Raw genomic sequence first — 19,940 nt, 5'->3', positions numbered from 1 at the left:
GGTAAAAACTTTTGGCTGTGCCACACAGGGATAGATTAGGTTAATGTGTTGAGGCGGTAGGCCAGTCTGAATAAATGAGTTTTCAGGGCACGCTTAAAATTGTGGGGATTGGGGACTAATCGTATTGACCTGGGAAGTGCATTCCAAAGAATTGGCGCAGCACGTTTTTAGTCTTGGAGTGGGAGGTTCTAATTACTGTGGATGCTAACCTCAGGTCGTCAGCAGAACGGAGGGTGCGGGTAGGATGGTATACTGAAACAAAGGAGGAGATGTAGGGTGGTGCTGAGCCATGGAGAACTTTGTGGGTGAGGGTAATAAGCTTGTACTGGATTCTGGAGTGGATGGGTAGCCAGTGTAATGACTGGTACAAGGAAGAGGCATCGATGTAACGATTGGCGAGAAATATGATCCTGACAGCAGCATTCAAGACAGATTGGAGGGGGGCGAGTTTGGTAAGAGGGAGACCGATTAGAAGAGAGTTACAATAGTCAAGACGAGAATGAATAAGAGAAACAGTAAGAGTTTTTGCGGAGTCAAAAGTAAGAAAAGGTCGAATTCTAGAAATGTTTTTGGGGTGCAGATAACAAGAGCGAGCCATTGATCGTATGTGGGGGACAAAGGAAAGCTCGGAGTCAAGTATGACCCCCAAGACAACGGGCATGTTGCTGGGGAGTAATAGTGAAACCACACACAGAAATGGCAATGTCGGGTATCGGTACATTAGTAGAGGGAGGAAACACAACGAGTTCAGTCTTTGACAGGTTCAGTTTCAGATATAGTGAGGACATGATGTTAGACACAGCGTTTAGATAATCGCTGGTGTTTTCTAGAAAGGCAGGCGTGATGTCAGGAGAAGAAGCGTATAATTGGGTGTCATCAGCATAGAGATGGTAATGGTAACCAAATCTGATTGTTTGACCAATAGGGGCAGTGTACAAAGAGAAGAGGAGGGGGTCTAGGACTGATCCTTGAGGAACCCCCAACAGTAAGGGGAAGATAGGAGGAGGAGCCAGCAAAAGATGCAGTAAAGGAGCGGTCAGAGATAGAAGGAGAACCAGGAGAGAACGGTGTCTGAGGCCAATGGAATGGAGTATAGTGAGGAGGAGCTGATGATCCACAGTGTCGAATGCTGCAGAGAGAATTAGCATGGAGTAATGACCATTTGATTCAGCTGTTAGTAGATCATTAGAGACTTTAGTGAGGGCAGTTTCAGTAGAGTGTAAAGAGCGGAAACTGGATTGGAGAGGGTCGAGAAGAGAGCTATCAAAGATAGCAGATAAGATGGGAATGGACCAGGCGTTCCAGGAGTTTAGAGATGAAGGGAAGATTAGAGACAGGTCTATAGTTAGTGGCACAGTTTTGGTCGAGGGATGGTTTTTTAAGTAGTGGAGAGAGAGAGAGGTTAAATATTTTAGTTAGGTGAGGGGTGACAGGGGAAAGGGACTGGAGGAGATGTGACGGAAATGTGTCACTGGTGCAAGTGGTTGGGTGAGAAGATGCAAGGAGCCTGCTTACTACTTCTGTGACTGGTTCAAAATCAGAGCGTGAGCTAGATGCAGTGGGGGAGGGAGGACAGTGCATGGCATGAGGTGATTGGGAGATAATTTCCTGTCGGATCTGATCAATTTTTTCTTTGAAGTAATTGGCCAGATCGTCAGCTCGAAGCTCCGTGGTTGGGGCCTGTACTCTTGGGTTGAGTAGAGAATGAAAAGTGTCAGACGTTTAGGGTTATTGGACAGTGAGGTGATGAGGGTATTGAAATAGGTTTGTTTTGAGAGGTGAAGGGCAGTGTTGTATGTTCGATGCATAAAGTTATAATGGATGAAATCTTCAGGTAGGTTGGATTTTCTCCACAGATGTTCGGCGCACCTGGAGCACCGCTGCAGGAAACGTGCTTGCAGGGTGTGCCAGGGTTGTTGCCGTCTGTGTTGTGGTGTTCTATTTATAGGAGGTGAGGTGCAATCCTGGTACAATACAGGCACCTTCAATTCCAGAAGTACTGAGGCCCTCTCCTTCCTAACTTCCAAATATTAGTGCATTGTTTATTACCTCCTGAAACTGAAGGAATGTGCCAGTCTGGCCAGCATATCATGATGGCACATAAGCTTTGTACAGTGCCATCTGTACTATTTGCGCCGCCTACTCTCTGTACCAGACTTTTGTTTTCCATATGGCCCTGTAAGGCTTGAGGAATGTCACAGCATCGACCACCGCTGCCCACTAGTGATGAGCGGGTATACTTGTTGCTTGGGTTTTCCCGAGCATGCTCAGGTGTTCTCCGAGTATTTTGGCGTGCTATGTATTCAGGCTGTCTAGCAGCCGCAAATCATGCAGCTGAGACGACAAACTAGATCTCTGAGCACATCCAAATACTTGGAGGTCACCAGAGCATGCTCGGGGAGACCCAAGCAACAATGCTACTTGCCCATTACTACTGCCCACCAATTTTATAGGCATTTTTATTGGAATATCAGCCGAATTTGCTGCCATTGGCTATTCAATTCTTTCCACTCAATCGCAGTTATCACAAATACGAGGTAGGGGGTTGAAACCCACAATGAAGATGAGTAAAAATGCCCTGCTGTGGGGAATAGCAGGCATTTTTACTTGGTCACTGTGTCTGAAGACATGGTGATTGGTTTTCCATTTGATGTGTGTACATGTACATCAAATGTCGAGAAGAGGTTAATATCATATGTTACATCTGCTATATTTCTCTGAATTACTAGAGGCTTTCCTTTATAGATCAAGCGTACTAAACCATAATACTATTCATTAAATACTGTTTCCATTGCAGCAAAATTGGATCTTTTCCTGCTATCATGGAGGAAACCGATGATGATCTGCCTGACAATCTAACAATTGTAATAAAATTCATATATGTATATATTCGGGAATCACTATGTTTTACGTCATACTGTACCTCTGGTTCAAATATCTCGCAGGTCACATTCAGCACAGTCTTTTCAGTTGGATCACTCCAACGTGTAACAGCGAAACTCTTGCAGTAGCCAGTATGCTGAGGGCAAAAAAGAAAGGCAATAAATTACATTTAACCATCCTGCTAGCGCCAATAATATGTTATCAGCAGAAGGTACTGTTCAGAAAGCATTACATGGCATTAAAGTATCAATCAACATCATTTATTATAAAATGTCTTGCCTGAGAATAGTGTAAATGCATCAAGCCACAGCCAGATGTCAGGATATGATCACATTCATGCATGGCAACACTTTCTAGGAGTTAAGGTAACAGTAAAGTACTTGTGTCAAACTGTTTCTGTAAGGCCGGGGTCACACTGGCGAGGAATACGGCCGAGTGAGAGGCGCTAAAAGCACGCATTAGACACGGACCAATGATTCTCTATGGGGTCCCTCGCACCAGCCGTATATTTCTCATCCGTATTCTACGCTCCGTGCCAATGGATCGCATGCTGCGATTGTCAGCGTACTACGACCGTAGTACGCCAATGCAAGTCTATGGGTGCGCAAAAAATACGGATTACACATGTGACTTGCGAGAAATATGCAACCAGTGTCTTTTAGCAAAGCCGGCAATTCAGTGCGCTATACAGTAAACTCACACTGACATGTTTACCAAAGAAACGAAAGAATAGATATATACAAATAGAATATATATATATATATATATATATATATATATATATATATATGCATTCTATGTGTCTATATCTATTCTTTGGTTTCTGTTAGAAACCCTGTCATAGGGCTCCATTATATGTCCATTTTGCAAGTCTGCGAGAAAATCTCGCCATACGGATGCCATACGGATTACATACGGATGCTTACATGCGCAAAATACGCGACCACACCTTGATTACAGATGACATACGGAGCACTGTTTAGGGGCTATTCATCCGTATTACGCATGTAAAATACTGACCGTATTTTGCGTTGGTTAGTGTGACCCCGGCCTAACTCCCATTCACTTCTATCAGAGTTATAGAAACAGTGTAATAATGTTGCACTTGGCTGTTTTTCATAGCCTCACCTCCTGTTAGTGCCCGAATGTAGTTGTATCCATCTCAGATATAAAATACTAAAATGGTTATAGAACTTTAAAATCAAAATGAATCCGTGTTCATATACACCTGTGATCGTTCAGATTCTAGACTGGTGGGGATATTACACCAAGATGAGGGACATTGTTACTGAAAGGGGCCCAGGATGGGGGACATAATTACTAGAAGAGACCAAGGATAGGGGACATATATTACTGAAAGGGGTAAGGATGGGGACATTACATGAGAATGGGAGACCTTATTACTGGAAGAGACCCAGGAAGGGGAACATTTTTTCAGGAAGGGGCCCAGGATGAGGGACATTGACACTGGTAGAGGACAGGATGGTGGACATTACACCATGAAGGAGCTCAGAATGGGTGACACTATAGCAGGAAGGTGTCCAGGATGTTGGACATTATTACTGCAAGGTGTCCAGGATGGGGGACATTATTACTGGAAGGGACACCGGATGAGAGGCATTATTCCCGGAAGTGGCCTAGGTTGAAGGACATTATACCAGGAAGAAGCCCAGGATGGGTGACATTAGCACAGGATGGGGGACATCATTACATTATGGAGGGGTAGGAGACACATGTCTTTATAGGATTTAGAGCACTATAATGACTAATATATCTGACTAACTTGTAGTTAGGGTTCAGGTACAAATTTTGCACTGTGACCGGTCAGACTCTAGTTGCACACTGTCCCGAACGATCACCTATTTATTAGTGATGAGCGAGCGTGTTCGGAAAAGGTGTTATCCGAGCATGCTCAAGTGTTATCTGAGTATCTTGGGCGCGCTCGAAAAATATTTTTGAGTTCCGGCGGCTGCATGTCTCGTGGCTGTCTCAACACTTGCAGGGATTGCCTAACAAACAGGCAATCTTTGCATCTGTTGTGGCTGTCTAACAGCCGGGAAACGTGCAGCCGCAGGGACTCAAACATATTATTCAAGCACGTCCAAGATACTGGGATAAAACTTGAGCATGCTCGCCTTATCCGAGCACTCTCGCTTGTCACATCTAGTTATCAGCAAATATGTAATATCTTCTTAAGAAACAACTAACCTCTTTAAGGTAAGAGGTATAAATGCTATTCCCTTTTAAGCAAATGCTGAGTATTTTGCACTTGTTAGTATCCATCTATATATAATATTATTGATCCCTCTAATTCTTCAGTGATCTTCATGATGTAAGAGTGGTTTGCCCATAGATGCAAAAATGTAATGCTAAAGCCAAAGGATTCAATAGTTCCTGGCAAGTGATGATGAAAAATGAAGGAAAAAAAGGACGTATTACCATTACTCTTTTTATGTACCGAACTTACTGCAAGTTCATAGTCCAGGGATTTACACTGGGAGAAATCTTCATCTGATTTGTTACAAGTAGACTCAAGAATTGTAAATTCCACATAGAAAGCCGTTCCTGCAACCACCTAAGAACATGAATACATATTGTTAGTTGGAGGTGGGTTACACCAGTGAATTGGAACTGTATCTGTAGCTGGATAATGTTACCACTATGACACACAGAAAGTGATCATATGTTATATCATGCAAATATGCTGTCATTATTGAACATGCAAAAAAAAAAAATTCTACAAAATGTTCTGAATGTATATCCTACTGATGGAGGTTTTCCATTTCAGTGGACCCATGTTTGAATGTGTGTTGCAATAACATTTCACATTTATCAACTTTCCTGCTAAGAGGTGATGAATACATCATCCTTAGTGACATGGCGAGACTCTGAAGGGATGCAGGACTATTTGACTCTCGGAGAACAAGTTATCATACAATAGTTTGCGGATTCCATATACAGAGCCCCTAAGTGCCATAAGAGCAGAATCAACCTAAAAGTGACCCATTTTGGAAATTACACCCCTGTGGGAAATTATCTACAGATGTAGTGATGATTTTGTCTCCATGGGCATTTTCCAGAAACTGGCAGCAGTGGATGTTGCTGAGGAAAATTTGCAAATCTCACATTGTATTGTAGTGCCAATACATTGTAGTGCTCATACATTATATCAATAAAAATCCATAAGAAAAATGTGTATGCTACTAGATAAACAGAGTTTACAGCAAAAAAAGTAAAATAATTATTTTTATTAATGAAAGTAAACATAACAAAAAAAAAAAAACATAAAGAAAAGACAGGGCAATCATCATTACAATTACAGGGACGCCAAATATGTCTGTGCTATTTCCTGATTTGTGATATTTTTTTTAAAAAGCGCATTAAAAATTACATTATTGAAAGTGTTTTTCAATATATTTTAGTAATTTTATAGGAAGGCAAAAATCTTTTATTTTCCCTCTAGAATCCAAGGACATATAAATACACTGCTATGTGCAGATATACCAGTATAATCTGCCTGTGGAATCAAAGCCTGCAATACAGATAAAGTGCACAAATTTTTTTCCAGCGACATCACCAGAGCCTGAGGATCAATTGATTCAGCTCCTTCCTGTAATGTTGTAGGTTGTGGTTTTGATTTCTGGGGAGACTCACAAAAAAGATAAAATTAAATTTTTGTAATTTTTTTTTTTCTATTTTTAGTAGCTTTATAGGAACATGAAAAACCCTGAAAAAACTGACTTTTTCTTCACATCTAGTATAATGGGAACATAGAAATACACTGCTGCAGACAATATATTTCTATGTATATTTATAATCTGCATAGCCGGCAAAACAGCTCAAGAGATTAAATTCACTTGTGTATCATTGTGGGCTGTGGCTCATAGCTAAGCTACTGCCTGAGAATGTGGTATAATGAATTCAAAACTTAGGGAGACCCGAGAAAATGGGAATAGTTTAGTTTTATATATGTATCCCCCGCCTCCAAGCAGGAGGAGCTACGATGAAGTTGTCAGAGAGGGAGTTGAGTATTAGAAGTCAATACAAAGCCCTAATGTGATGGGACAGTCCAGCTGAATCCGGAACTGTTAGGAACTATAGTAACAGTTGTAGAAAGCTCATTTACATACATTTTATCCTTTCCAGACATGTGCCGTACTAGTACTGCTGTGCACCGCAGCGATCGGGTGCGGGTGTCAGCTGTGCAAGCACCGATCATGGGCATTCAACCCCTCTGATGCCGCTGTCATTAGTGACAGCAGCATAGAGAGGCATCTCACAGGTGTAATAATCTGCAGGAACGGAGGATGTCGCCAAGACAGACCAAGAGTTAAAGGTTTATTTACAGGAATTTTCTCTCCATGCAGGAAGGAGCAGTAGGGGGTTAAATGTGACAGAGTAAAACAGTAATGCAGAACAATGGAGCTGAAAGAAACAATTATACAGTAATGGAGCATTTAAATGGTTAAACTCGGGTAATTATAACTTATCAGTCTGGGGAAAGCTTGATTGAAGAGTCAACTTCTCCCACATCAGCACCGGCAACAGCGGTGTTTGCAGACTCTAAAGTCTCTGCTCTAGATGAAGTTGGGACCTCCAGGGGATAAAGCAGGGAGCTGGAGCTGATGCGAACCTGGGTCTCCCTGCTCTGAGTCTCTGTATGATACCTCGCCTGTCTCACCGCAGGAGCGATGCTGCGCACACTGTTAAGTCTCTTTATCACACACAGGGGCTCCAGCTTATCACTGCGGTGCCCGGGACTGCGCGCTCGTGTCACTGTCTCTGTGCTATCAGGGGGAAAGTCTCCTCTGGTCACGGAGGCTACCGAGTCCACGTACTGACAAATGGCACTCACAACGCCTTGTCCTTCAGTCCTAGTCCTCACATGGGGAACTCTCTCTCTGGGAGCTCGGTGCAGCAGCATGCTCTGTCCCGCGCGCTCTGCTTTCGCGCCCTGACGTCGCACAGTTTCCTGTCCACCGCCCCTTCTTTCTGGTCACAACCACCAACATTCACATGGTCTAGACGGTCCATGTCAGAAAGTCTTCCACCCCGGTAACCCTGCTGTCTGGCTAGGTGGTTCCGGACACGGAGAAGGAGAGGTAACTCCTTTTGTGCTCTTCTCCCTCTTCACCTCCATACACAGGGAGGGGGCTCCCTGCACTCTTCCATCAGGACAACGCGATGTGATGTCCTGATGGCCTCCATGGAGACCCCCAGTCACAAGATGGCCACGGAGTCATTCAGGGAAGGTGTCGTGTCAGTGCCTACTTAGAGCAAGACCTGAGATGCCTCCTCCCTGCCTGTCAGATCCTGGTCTTATGCTCTGCAGTGCAGATGCATTGCACAACATCATATTAGTGATCTGATGTTATACAGTAATGTCCCATACTGAGACAATGTAAAAAAAGTTTAAAAAAAATATAAAGAGTAAAAATATTTTTTTTAAAAATACCAAAAGAAAAAAACAAATATTTTTTCAATAAATACATTTATTTCTATAAATAATAAAGTAAATGATAAAAGTGCACATATTTAGTATCGCCACATCTGTAATGCCTTGCTCTATAAAACTGTCCCACTAGTTAACCCCTTCAGTAAACACCGTAAAAAATAAATAAAAATTGAGGCAAAAAACAATGCTTTATCATACTGCCGAACAAAAAGTACAATAAAACGTGATAAAAAAAATGAATGTAAATAAAAATGGTACCACTGAAAACATAATCTTGTCCCGCAAAAAGCGAACTGTCATATTATGTCATAATTATTTTTTTCTATAAAATAGTTTATATTGTGTAAAAGCGCCAAATCATAAAAAAAAATATAAATTGGGTATCGCTGTAATCGTACTGACCTGAAGAATAAAGCTGCCTTACCAATTTTACCACACGCAGAATGGTATAAAAAAAACAAAACAAAAAGCAATTCCTGAATTGCTGTTTTTTGTTCATTCTGTCTCCCAAAAATCTGAATAGAATGCGATTAAAAAAATGTCATGTGCCCAAAAATGGAGCCGATTAAAAATGTCAGCTTATCCTGCAAAAAATAAGCCCGCACATGACTGTCGGCCGAAATATGGAAAAATTATAGCTCTCAAAATATAGTGATGCAAAAACTAGCTTTCGCAATAAAAAAAGCATTTTTTAGTGTGTGACAGCAGCCAAACATAAAAACTCAATATAAATCTGGTATCGCTGTAATTGCACTGACCTGAAGAATAAAGTCGCCTAATCGCTTATACTGCAGGACAAACGGCATAAGAAATAAATAAAGCCAATTCATCACATGCTGTTGATTTTTTTCATTCTGCCTCCCAAAGATCACCTTAAAGGGGTTTTACACATGGCGATATCACTATAACGTCACTGATTTTGTGACGTTATAGCGATATCGCTATGTGTGATACTTACCTCCGACCGGCTCCCCCGCTGTCCATCGCTGATTGCGAGAGAATGTCCGGCTCCATTTCTCGTCGTCAGCTTCCTGCTGGGGCTTCCTGCTGTGACGACGAGCGACGTGTGGAGGCGGGCGGGAGGACGCCAGGATCGCTGTGTGTGAAAGGTGAGTATCGTGCGCTGCGTCGCTGCTGCATGGCTGTGAGGTCTGCCTGTGTGACAGCTCACTAGTGATCATTTAGCGATGCACCAGCGATCCTGACCGGGTCGGATCGCTGGTGCATCGCTAAATGTAAAAGGGCCTTAAGGCTTGGTGCACATTTATCCTGTGCTCTGCGCTGAGCGCTTACACCAGGGTTTCTGTGTAAATCTCTGAAATAAGCGATTCAGACAGAACCCCTGGGGGGAAAATTCCCTATAATGAGGCAGATGGAGGCACTATGGGCATCATAGGACCTGTTTCTGTCTTTTTAGGATTGCATAAATGTGCTGTCGGCCAAAATTTTGTGCATTTATGAAAAGAACACAGCTGAACAGAGACCAGACGGAGTCCATAGTAACTCTGCTGCCTCATTATATTGAATGGATCCATTGGGGGTTTCATCTTTCACGTCACTCAGAGATTTAGATAGAAACCCCGATATAAGTGCTTAGCGTAGAGTGCTGGATATACACTCACTGGCCACTTTATTAGGTACACCATGCTAGTAACGGGTTGGACCCCCTTTTGCCTTCAGAACTGCCTCAATTCTTCGTGGCAGAGATTCAACAAGGTGCTGGAAGCATTCCTCAGAGATTTTGGACCATATTGACATGATGGCATCACACAGTTGGCGCAGATTTGTCGGCTGCACATCCCTGATGCGAATCTCCCATTCCACCACATCCCAAAGATGCTCTATTGGATTGAGATCTGGTGACTGAGGAGGCCATTTGAGTACAGTGAACTCATTGTCATGTTCAAGAAACCAATCTGAGATGATTCGAGCTTTATGACATGGCGCATTATCCTGCTGAAAGTAGCCATCAGATGCCTGTTCTTAGCTGAGAGGAGTGGTACCCAGTGTGGTCTTCTGCTGCTGTAGCCCATCTGCCTCAAAGTTCGACGCACTGTGCGTTCAGAGATGCTCTTCTGCCTACCTTGGTTGTAACGGGTGGCAATTTGAGTCACTGTTGCCTTTCTATCAGCTCGAACCAGTATGCCCATTCTCCTCTGGCATCAACAAGGCATTTCCGGCCACAGAACTGCCGCTCACTGGATTTTTTTTTTCTTTTTCGGACCATTCTCTGTAAACCCTAGAGATGGTTGTGCGTGAAAATCCCAGTAGATCAGCAGTTTCTGAAATACTCAAACCAGCCCTTCTGGCACCAACAATCTTGCCACGTTCAAAGGCACTCAAATCACCTTTCTTCCCCATACTGATGCTCGGTTTGAACTGCAGGAGATTGTCTTGACCATGTCTACATGCCTAAATGCACTGAGTTGCCGCCATGTGATTGGCTGATTAGAAATTAAGTCTTAACACACAGTTGGACAGGTGTACCTAATAAAGTGGCCAGTGAGTGTATGTGATCTTAAATGCCATGTAGAATGTTCCCAATAAAATCTTCAACTCAATCCACAAAAAAGTAAGCCCTTGCGTATGTCTGTCGTCTGTTAATGGAAATATAGGGGCTTCCACGTTACTGGTAGCACAAAGGCCCTGGAAAAGCAAAATGAAATTCAGCAAGTCCTCTGCTCCCAAATCCAAATGTCCTCTCCCTTCTAAACCCCAGTGAGCCTAAACCACATTTAGTGCCCACATGTTTGGCATTTCTGTAGTGTTGAGGGCCCACCTAATTTATAGATGCGTATCTCCAGAAGCATGAGCTGAGCATAATGTACTAGTCACTACAACGGCAGTTTGCAATTTTCACTCGGCAACATCCACTGCTGCTTATTTCTGGAAAACGCCCATGGAGTCAAAATTGTCACTGCACCTGTAGATAAATTCCCAAAGGGTTATGATTTCCAAAGTTGGGTCACTTGAGGGTGGATTCTGCTTTTCTAGCAGTTAGGGGTTCTTTATATGAAATCCGCCCGCAAACTATTCTAGGAAAATCTGCGTTCCAGGAGACAAATGGCGTTCTGTCCCTCCCGAGTCTCTCCGTATGGCTAAGTAGTACTGCAAAGCCCCATATGGGGTATTGCCACATTCAGTAGAAATGAAAATGTAAAACTTGGGGCTATCACACAATCTTGGTGGTAAAAATGTAAACTTTATCTTCACTGCTCAATGGTATAAAGTCACTTGTGGGGGGTTTCCACTGTTTAGGCACATCAGGGGCTCTCCAAACGTGACATGGCATCCGCTAATTATTCCAGCAAATTTTACATTCAAAAAGTAAAATGGCGCTCCTTCCCTTTCAAGCCCTGCCGTTCGCCCAAACAGTAGATTTCCCCCACATATGGGGTAGCGGCATGCTTAGCATAAATTGCACAACAAATTGTATGGCCCATTTTCTCCTGTTACCCTTGCGGAAAAAAATTAGGTCTAAAGGAAAATTTTTGTGAAAAAAAAGTAAATGTTTATTTTTTCCTTCCACATTCCAAAAATTCCCGTGAAGCACCAGAAGGGTTAATAAACTTCTTGAATGTGGTTTTCAGGTCTTTGAGGGGTGCAGTTTTTAGAATGGTGTCACTTTTGGGTGTTTTCTGCCATATAGGCCCCTCAAAGTCACTTCAGGTGTGAGGTGGTCCCTAAAAAAAATGATTTTGTAAATTTTGTTGTAAAAATTATAAACTCGCTGGTCAACTTTTAATCCTTAGAACTTCCTAACAAAAAATTATGTTTCAAAAATTGTGCTGATGTAAAGTAGACATGTGGGAAATGTTGTTTATTAACTATTTGTGCGATATAACTCTCTGATTTAAGGGCATAAAAATTAAAAGTTTGAAAATTGCAAAATTGTAAAAATTTTTGCCAAATTTCCATTTTTTTCACAAACACAAGTCATATCATAGTCATCACCACTATCATGAAGTACAATATGTCATGAGAAAACAGTCTCAGAATCAGTGGGATCCATTGAGCGTTCTAGAGTTATGATCTCATAAAGTGACAGTGGTCAAAATTGTAAGAAGTGGCCTGGTCAGGAAGGTGAAAACAGGCTTCGGGGCAAAGGGTTTAAATGGAACTGCTAGATTTTCCCCATGTAAACTAAAAACACCACTTTTTAACACAATATTACATACCTGCTACCAACAGATCATGTTTTCAGGATTTCTTTGGTATTGCACAGGTGAAAGAATTATTACCTATGCAGGTGATGCAATTATCATCAGTGCAACATTGAGGAAATCCTGAAAACATGTGCTGTTGGGGACTCTTGAGAGCTGGAGTTAGGAACACTGATATATGTTATTGCAGAAGTGATCGCTTGTGGAGAGGGCTTTAGAGCTCAGCTCTCTCCACACATGGCAGATACCAGCTATATTAAGTAGCAAGCATCTGTCTCTAAGGCCGGGGTCACACTTGTGTGTGCAATGCGAGAGACTCATGCATCAATACCCTGCACTGCTGCCGGCACTCAGGAACGGAGTGTGCAGCTGCATAGAAATACATGCAGCCGCACACTCCGGTCCGAGTGCCCGCAGCAGTGCCGGGTATTGATACGAGAGACTCGCGTGAGTTTCTCGCATAGCATACGCAAGTCTGCCCCGGCCTAACAGTTGCAAGATGAGCTGTTAACCATTTTATGGCATTTAACTGGAACACAAGTTTGTAAAAATATAAAATAAATAAAAGTTCAAATCACCGCTTTTTCCCACATCGAAATTAAAGAAATAAAGAAATTAAAAAAATACGCATATTTGGTATCGCTACATTCATAAAAGTCCGATATATCAAAATGTAAAAAATAATTCAATTGGTAAACGCTGTAATGAGAAATATCAAATCACCAGAAATGTAATTTTTTGGTCACTACTCCTCCCTAAAACAATGCCGTAAAAACATTCAACGTTGTTTACAGGCAAACACTGTATCAATAAAACTGTCAGCTCATCATAGCAAAATCAAGCCCTTCTCCAGCTCAAGCCATGGCAAAGAAAATGTTATGGGTCTTGGAAAATGGCGACAGAAACCCAAAATTTTTATTTTAGAAAATTCTGAATTTTTTTTCTCTTCCTAAATAAGAAAAAAATCTATACAAGTTTGGTTTCATTATAATCATACTGAACTGAAGAATCATGAATCAGAGTTACTTTTACCACAATTGGATTTTTTTTTTTCCTGTTTTTCAGTACATTGATAAAATGAATGTCATTGAAAAACTATGAATGTCATTAAAACTACTACTTGTCCTGCTAAACACAAGCCATCATATAGCTTTGTGGACAGAAAAATAAAAAAACAATTTTGGCTCTTTGAAGAAGGGGAGGGGGAAAAAAGTGCAAAAATAACCTTATACAATTTTCTTGTGTTGTGTGCTTATCGTCCATTCCAATGGGTGTTGCTCTTTGTGGTTGTTGCCATTTCTCTCCCCGCAATTGCCAGCCTTTCTGCTTTTGATAGATGTGGATGATGTCTCTTACATCATCATCCTCCCAGCTATGCAAATTTTGAGTTTGTGCCATTAAAGCACAGATGTAAGCTGAAGCACTTTATTCTCAGCAAGGCAGAGTGAAGCACAGGTCTGTACTTCAACTGCGTGGGCTCTAAATCTTCAGCGCAGGGTGGATGGCATAGGAGATGTCATCAATACTTATTAAAGCAGGAAGGCCGGTTATTGAGGCGAGAGAGGAGGTGCTGAACACTAACCAGCAACACCCATCAGACCAGACTGCTGTGGCAAGAATTTTACTTTTTCTTTGCTCTGTGATCTAGCTGGGGATGGGCATGCTGTACATGTTGCTGGACTACTTGTGTAAGAAAGTTTATAGGTGATGCTTCTAGTTTATTTGAAGGAAACCTGTTGACGGGTTCCCTTTAAAGGGAATCTATCAGTAGGGTCAACTCTCCTAAGCCGTCTACATTGGCATGCAGGTCATAGGAAACTGAATAACATGATACCTTGATATTTGTAATTCTATGTCTTATTCCAGAGATATCCATGGTTTTCTTAATATGTAAATGAGCTGTTAAGATCTATGGACATGACACACTGATCTTCCTGAGAATTTACCTCCAGAGATTATTTTAAATTAAAAGGGAGTTACCAGTGTGAGACATGTGTGGCACCCCAGAGTCCAGTTGCCACAGTGACTTTGCCTCCCTCTAAGAGGTGATTTCATGTCTGGAGGCAGGAGGGGGTCCTGTTGTGAGTTCATTTTCCCCTTTACTACTGAGGCCCGAGGAACTCCCTCTTCTGGTAAAGAAAGGTAGTGAGCCTGATTATCAAACACCTGAGCCTGATGATGACTGGCTGAGTGGAGTTACTGACTGGATATAAGGCTGCCGACACCCTTCTGCCCTGCGGGTGATTTCTCTGTGGGATCCTTGGAGACCAGTCTGAATTCCTGCTCTTCTAAAGCTAAGTTTTCTGCTTGGCTTTTTGCATTTGTGCTTTGACTTTGTTTTCCTTTGTTTTTCTGGATTTCTGCCATTCCCTGCTGGGGTGTGCTGAATTCCTTTAGCTCTGTCTTCTGAAAATACCTGAGTGCTGATTTAGTTTTTGAAGCCTAGCTGCTTCAGGGTCTTTTTCCATATCAGCTTGTTGGCTTATGTCTTTGATAGGGTTTTGGCAGATTGCAGACAGCAACCTTCCTTTCCTGTTCTGTTTAGATAGCTTGGGCCCCATCATTTGCTCAGCCTATCTTTCTATCTGTGTGAGTGTTTTTTCATCTTGCTTCACCATCATTATATGTTGGGGGCTGCCTTTTACTTTGGGGTCTGCTCTGGGGCAGTTTAGATTTCCTTTTCTGTCTTTAGGCTATTTATCTCTCCGGCTATGATCGAGGGGTCTAGGGCATCGTAGGAACCCCCCTTGGCTACTGCTAGTTGTGTTGATAGGTTCAGGGGTCTGCAATCTGATAGTTGCCAACTTCTCTGGTTTTCTGGACGTAGCTTCTATTTTTGTGTCTGCCTCCTACGGTGACTCAATCATAACAGGGTCCCCATGCCAGGTAACACAGTGTACATGACAATTCCTGCTAGAGGCCAGAAAGGGGAGATTCCTTATAAATTCTGGCCAGCAGGTGAGGTTAGTAAGCCAGTAAGAAGACAGCTGAGAGAGTAAATAGAGTTGTCATGGAAACGAGAGCAGTTGGAGCTCATGACAAGACAGTTAGACTTGGTCTGTGGAGAGGGAAGGGAAAGGAGCAGAGACAAGGGGCTCTGGGGAACTAAAATTGCGTATAGCTGACCCGAGAGGGAAGCGCTGATGAAAAGGGACACCAGAGTCCTTGGCTGGGCAGGAGCTGTACAGCCTGACAGCCGACTCTGGAGCCCTGGGGACTGCAAGTTCCTTGGCCACACTGAACACTTGAAGGCAGGGCAGCAGACCAAAAGCATGGGGCTGACAGTGAACAGGACAGTGCCCGTGATATAGGCTCACGCTGTCTGCCATGCAGGTTAGCAATCATCACGCAGGAGAGTGCCGCAGCTTAGCTACAAGCAAGAGGGACCCGAAGAGAGCGCAGAAGGAAGGTCCCCAACCCCACCTGGCAGGGTGGATCCCTTAAATGCCTCCCAGGCAAGCCGGACTCCATCTGTCATCTGTAATGTGGTACCCCAGATTGCAACTACTTTCAAGCAAAAGTTAAAGAAAACTGCACCTCTCTGTATCCTTCACTTATCCTCTGCACCCCAACGTTCACCACCATCTGAACAATCAAATATATTTGCCCTGGGGCCCTGCTCTACCCGTGGGGAGCTGAACCATATTTGCTGCATCACCATCAGCCCCAGTGGACCAAAACCGCAGCGTCGGCCACCCATTGCCGAACACCACGGATGGCATGACGATTAAACGCCACATAACTTTCCTCATTTTTACTGGATGCCCAGGTTCATGGACCAGGCCACTGCCAAAGTGACATCCCCTTTAAAGAACCTGACCGGCCCGGTACCGGGTAACCTAAGGCCCTGCGGGGCGCTCCACATGTATCGAACACAGAATAGTAGGAATGATCTTTGTCTCATTACAAACATTTTTGCAGGAGCAGTTCTGACTTCCTTCAGATGTATGTGATTTGTCCATAGGAGGCGTGAGTAAAGACAGAACTGATTTGCCAATGTCAAATGATCCCTGGGAGAGCAAACATCCCCTTTAACTCCAGTTACAGTTTAAACATAGGCCTAAACCTTGCCATGCACTTTAGAGTAATATTAACTTAACCCACAAATTTTGGGCAGAACAATCCCACTATCTAGTGTTTATGATGGTGACTGACTCCTGGTTCTCTCTCGATAGATGATGTCAAGGGAAAAGGGATATAAACATGTTTGATCCCTTTGTTCTCAGTGAAGATAAGTGTTTACATTTGAAATCACTTACAATTATTCTTTGCTATTATTTCATATTTACCTGTCGAGCTCCTCTTGTGATATTTCCGAGACCAAAGTATTTGTTGTAGTCACTCTCCTTGTTAAACTTCTCCAGACTCTTTTCTGCAACCTCTTGAATATTACTGTTATTCAGTGGTCTACTTAAATAGCAACTAGCACAACTAAGGTCCTGGTGAGGGGCTGAAATATGGAACAAGGAAAAAGTCATATAGGTAATTATTTCAATGAATTCAGCTGGTTATTGGTTTAGGAATAACTAATAATTGGTAGTTCAAATCATAAAGAAAAGAGAACTAAGGTTCAGTAAATAAGGTTAATACATTAATATTGAATGATTGTATAATAAAACTGGTAAGCTCAAGGTTATGAAATCTGTGACGCCTCTGGCAATACGTCCAAGAGTGGACCCCCTGGATCGCGGATCCGGAGCCCCCGGGCCGAGCGCACCTGGTGAAGACCGACCCCTGTACAGGGATCGTTAGGGGCAGGACCACAGGGGGCGGAACCGCGACAGCCGGAGCCAGCAGGGACGACTCGGAGGACTGGCAGACAGAGCAGGAGTAGCGGGGAGGAAGGCAGAAGGTGATGGCAGGAAGACTACAGGAAAGGTACAGGAAGGACCACGGAAGGAGACAGGCTGACGGACAAGGACCAGGAACAGGGCAGACAACGGAGCAACAAGGATAGGCAGGGAACACTGAAAAAGGTAAGGCCGATGGGTGCTGCGAGTCACAAACAATCATCAGGCGCCCTCAGAATGGAGCGGGCGCCTGATATATGCGGAGACCGGAAGTGCGCCCTACAGACCCTCCCCTAGCGACGCCCCCTGCCAACAGAGGCCGGAGGAACGCGCGCGCGCGGCCTGAGGCCGGCGCGGTTACCCGCAGCGGAGCGGCAAGCAGCGCGGAAGGACGCGCGAGCAGGGGGAGGCAGGTGAGAGGAAGCTGCGGCGGGCACCGCCGCTAAAGGGGCATCGGCGGGTACGGCCGCCGATGTCACAGTACCCCCTCCCATATGCCCTCTCCTTCTGAGGCTGGTCAGAAATCTTTTCATGATAAGGGGGGCATCGACATTTTCTCGGGGCTCCCAGGACCTCTCCTCTGGGCCAAAACCCTTCCAGTCGATAAGAAAAAGAGTTTTACCCTTGACCCTTTTCATAGCCAGGATGTCCTTTACTTCAAAGACATTGTTAGAACAAATGGGCGAGGGAGAAGACATGGAGGTTGGTTGGAACCGATTCAAGACCACAGGTTTGAGGAGCGAGATATGGAAGGCGTTAGGGACCCGGAGTGACGCCGGCAACCTCAATTTGTAGGCTACCTTGTTAATGCGCCCAAGTATTTCAAAAGGCCCGATGTACCGAGGACTTAATTTGTAAGCAGGGGCCTTCAGGCGGATATGTTTGGTAGAAAGCCAGACTTTGTCCCCGGGCTGGTACGGGGGTAGATCCCTTCGTCTTTTGTCCGCGTGTCTCTTAATTCGGACGTTGGCCAGCTCGAGCGCCTCTCTGGTCTCCTTCCAAATTTGTGAAAACTCCTTGGCGAGAGTGTCTGCTGCAGGAACTCCGGATGATGCGGAAAAAGGCAATGGAACCCCAGGATTTAGCCCAGTTACCACAAAGAACGGTGTCTTGGACGTTGATTCGCTGGAATGATTATTATGAGCGAATTCCGCCCAAGGTAGAAGAGAGACCCAATTATCTTGATGGGCGTTAGAAAAGTGGCGTAGGTAGGTGGTCAGAATTTGGTTAATCCGTTCCACTTGGCCGTTGGTTTGAGGATGATACGCTGAGGAGAAGTCGAGAGACGTGCCCAGGAGCCGACAGAGGGCCCTCCAGAATCGGGAAGTAAACTGGACCCCACGATCGGTCACGATTCGCAGAGGGAGACCATGTAGCCGGAACACGTGGTGGATAAAGATCTCGGCCAACTTTGGAGCAGATGGCAGTCCGACCAGGGGAATAAAATGGGCCATTTTGGAAAAGCGGTCAGCGACGACCAAGATGGTAGTGCATCCTGCAGAGCGGGGCAGATCAGTCACGAAGTCCATGGCGATTTGCTGCCAAGGAGCCTCTGGCACAGGCAACGGATGAAGGAGGCCGGAGGGCAGAGTCCTTGGAATCTTGTTCTGAGCACAAGTCCTGCAGGAGGCTACAAAGTCCTTTGCATCCTGGTGGAGAGAGGACCACCAGTAATACCGGGACAGAAGCAAAAGAGTCTTCTTAATCCCAACGTGCCCAGCAACCTTGGAAGAATGACCCCAGCGCAGTACTTCCAGACGTTTGTTTGGAGGAACGAAGGTCTTGCCAGGCGGAGGGTTAGAGAACCTCACGGGGGCCACGGAGATAACTTTAGCCGGCTCGATGATATAAGATGGGTCCTCCTCCTTCTCTGGTGGCTGCAAAGACCTGGAAAGCGCGTCAGCTTTGATGTTCTTACTGCCGGGCCGGAAATGGAGCTTAAACTCAAAACGGGAAAAATACAGAGCCCACCTGGCTTGTCTGGAGTTGAGTCTCTGGGCAGATTGCAGGTAGGCCAGGTTCTTGTGGTCCGTGAAGATAGTAAAGGGGTGCACTGCCCCCTCGAGCAGATATCGCCATTCCTCCAGCGCCATCTTAATGGCCAATAATTCCCGGTCCCCAATGGAGTAGTTGCACTCCGCGGGAGAAAAGGATTTGGAGAAGAACCCGCAGGGGACAAGACGTCCAGATGGAGCCTGTTGGGAGAGAACTGCCCCAGCTCCAGTGGAGGAGGCGTCAACTTCCAGGATGAAGGGCCTACTAGCCACTGGACGGTGTAAGATCGGAGCAGAAGCAAACGAGCGTTTCAGGGTCAGAAAGGCGTCCTCGGCTTCAGAAGGCCAGACGTTAGGCTTCGTCCCCTTACGGGTCAGGATCGTAATGGGCTTGGTGACTGTAGAGAAGTGGGGTACAAACTGCCGGTAATAATTAGCGAAGCCGAGGAAACGCTGGATGGCCTTTATGCCAACTGGACGAGGCCACTGGAGTACCGCGGACAGCTTCTCCGGATCCATCCTAAGACCGGACTCCGTGATGATATACCCCAAGAAGGGTAAGGCTGTTTGCTCAAAAAGGCACTTCTCGATCTTGGCGTAAAGACGATTTTCTCGAAGGCGCTGCAGGACCATGCGTACACTTCTCCGATGGGAG

The 19,940-nt window shown here is 44.5% G+C and overlaps 1 protein-coding gene across 1 annotated transcript in view; it reads right to left on the bottom strand.

The window, feature by feature from the left end:
* The window catches only part of LOC141092751 (fetuin-B-like), a 47,182-nt gene that overhangs the window by 4,761 nt on the left and 22,481 nt on the right, over positions 1 to 19,940 (bottom strand). The window contains exons 4-6 of the mRNA XM_073579130.1: positions 16,791 to 16,951; positions 5,351 to 5,458; positions 2,924 to 3,019 (exon numbers count right to left, since the gene is read on the bottom strand). Coding sequence (XP_073435231.1) covers positions 2,924 to 3,019; positions 5,351 to 5,458; positions 16,791 to 16,951 — 365 coding nt within the window. The remainder of the gene's footprint in view (positions 1 to 2,923; positions 3,020 to 5,350; positions 5,459 to 16,790; positions 16,952 to 19,940) is intronic.

Source organism: Dendrobates tinctorius, unplaced genomic scaffold, assembly GCF_039654945.1.
Source record: "Dendrobates tinctorius isolate UK_male_01 unplaced genomic scaffold, ASM3965494v1 ptg000060l, whole genome shotgun sequence".
NCBI classification, from domain to species: domain Eukaryota; kingdom Metazoa; phylum Chordata; class Amphibia; order Anura; family Dendrobatidae; genus Dendrobates; species Dendrobates tinctorius.
The sequence above is the reverse complement of the archived record's forward strand: the minus strand, read 5'-3'. Positions and strand labels throughout refer to the sequence as shown.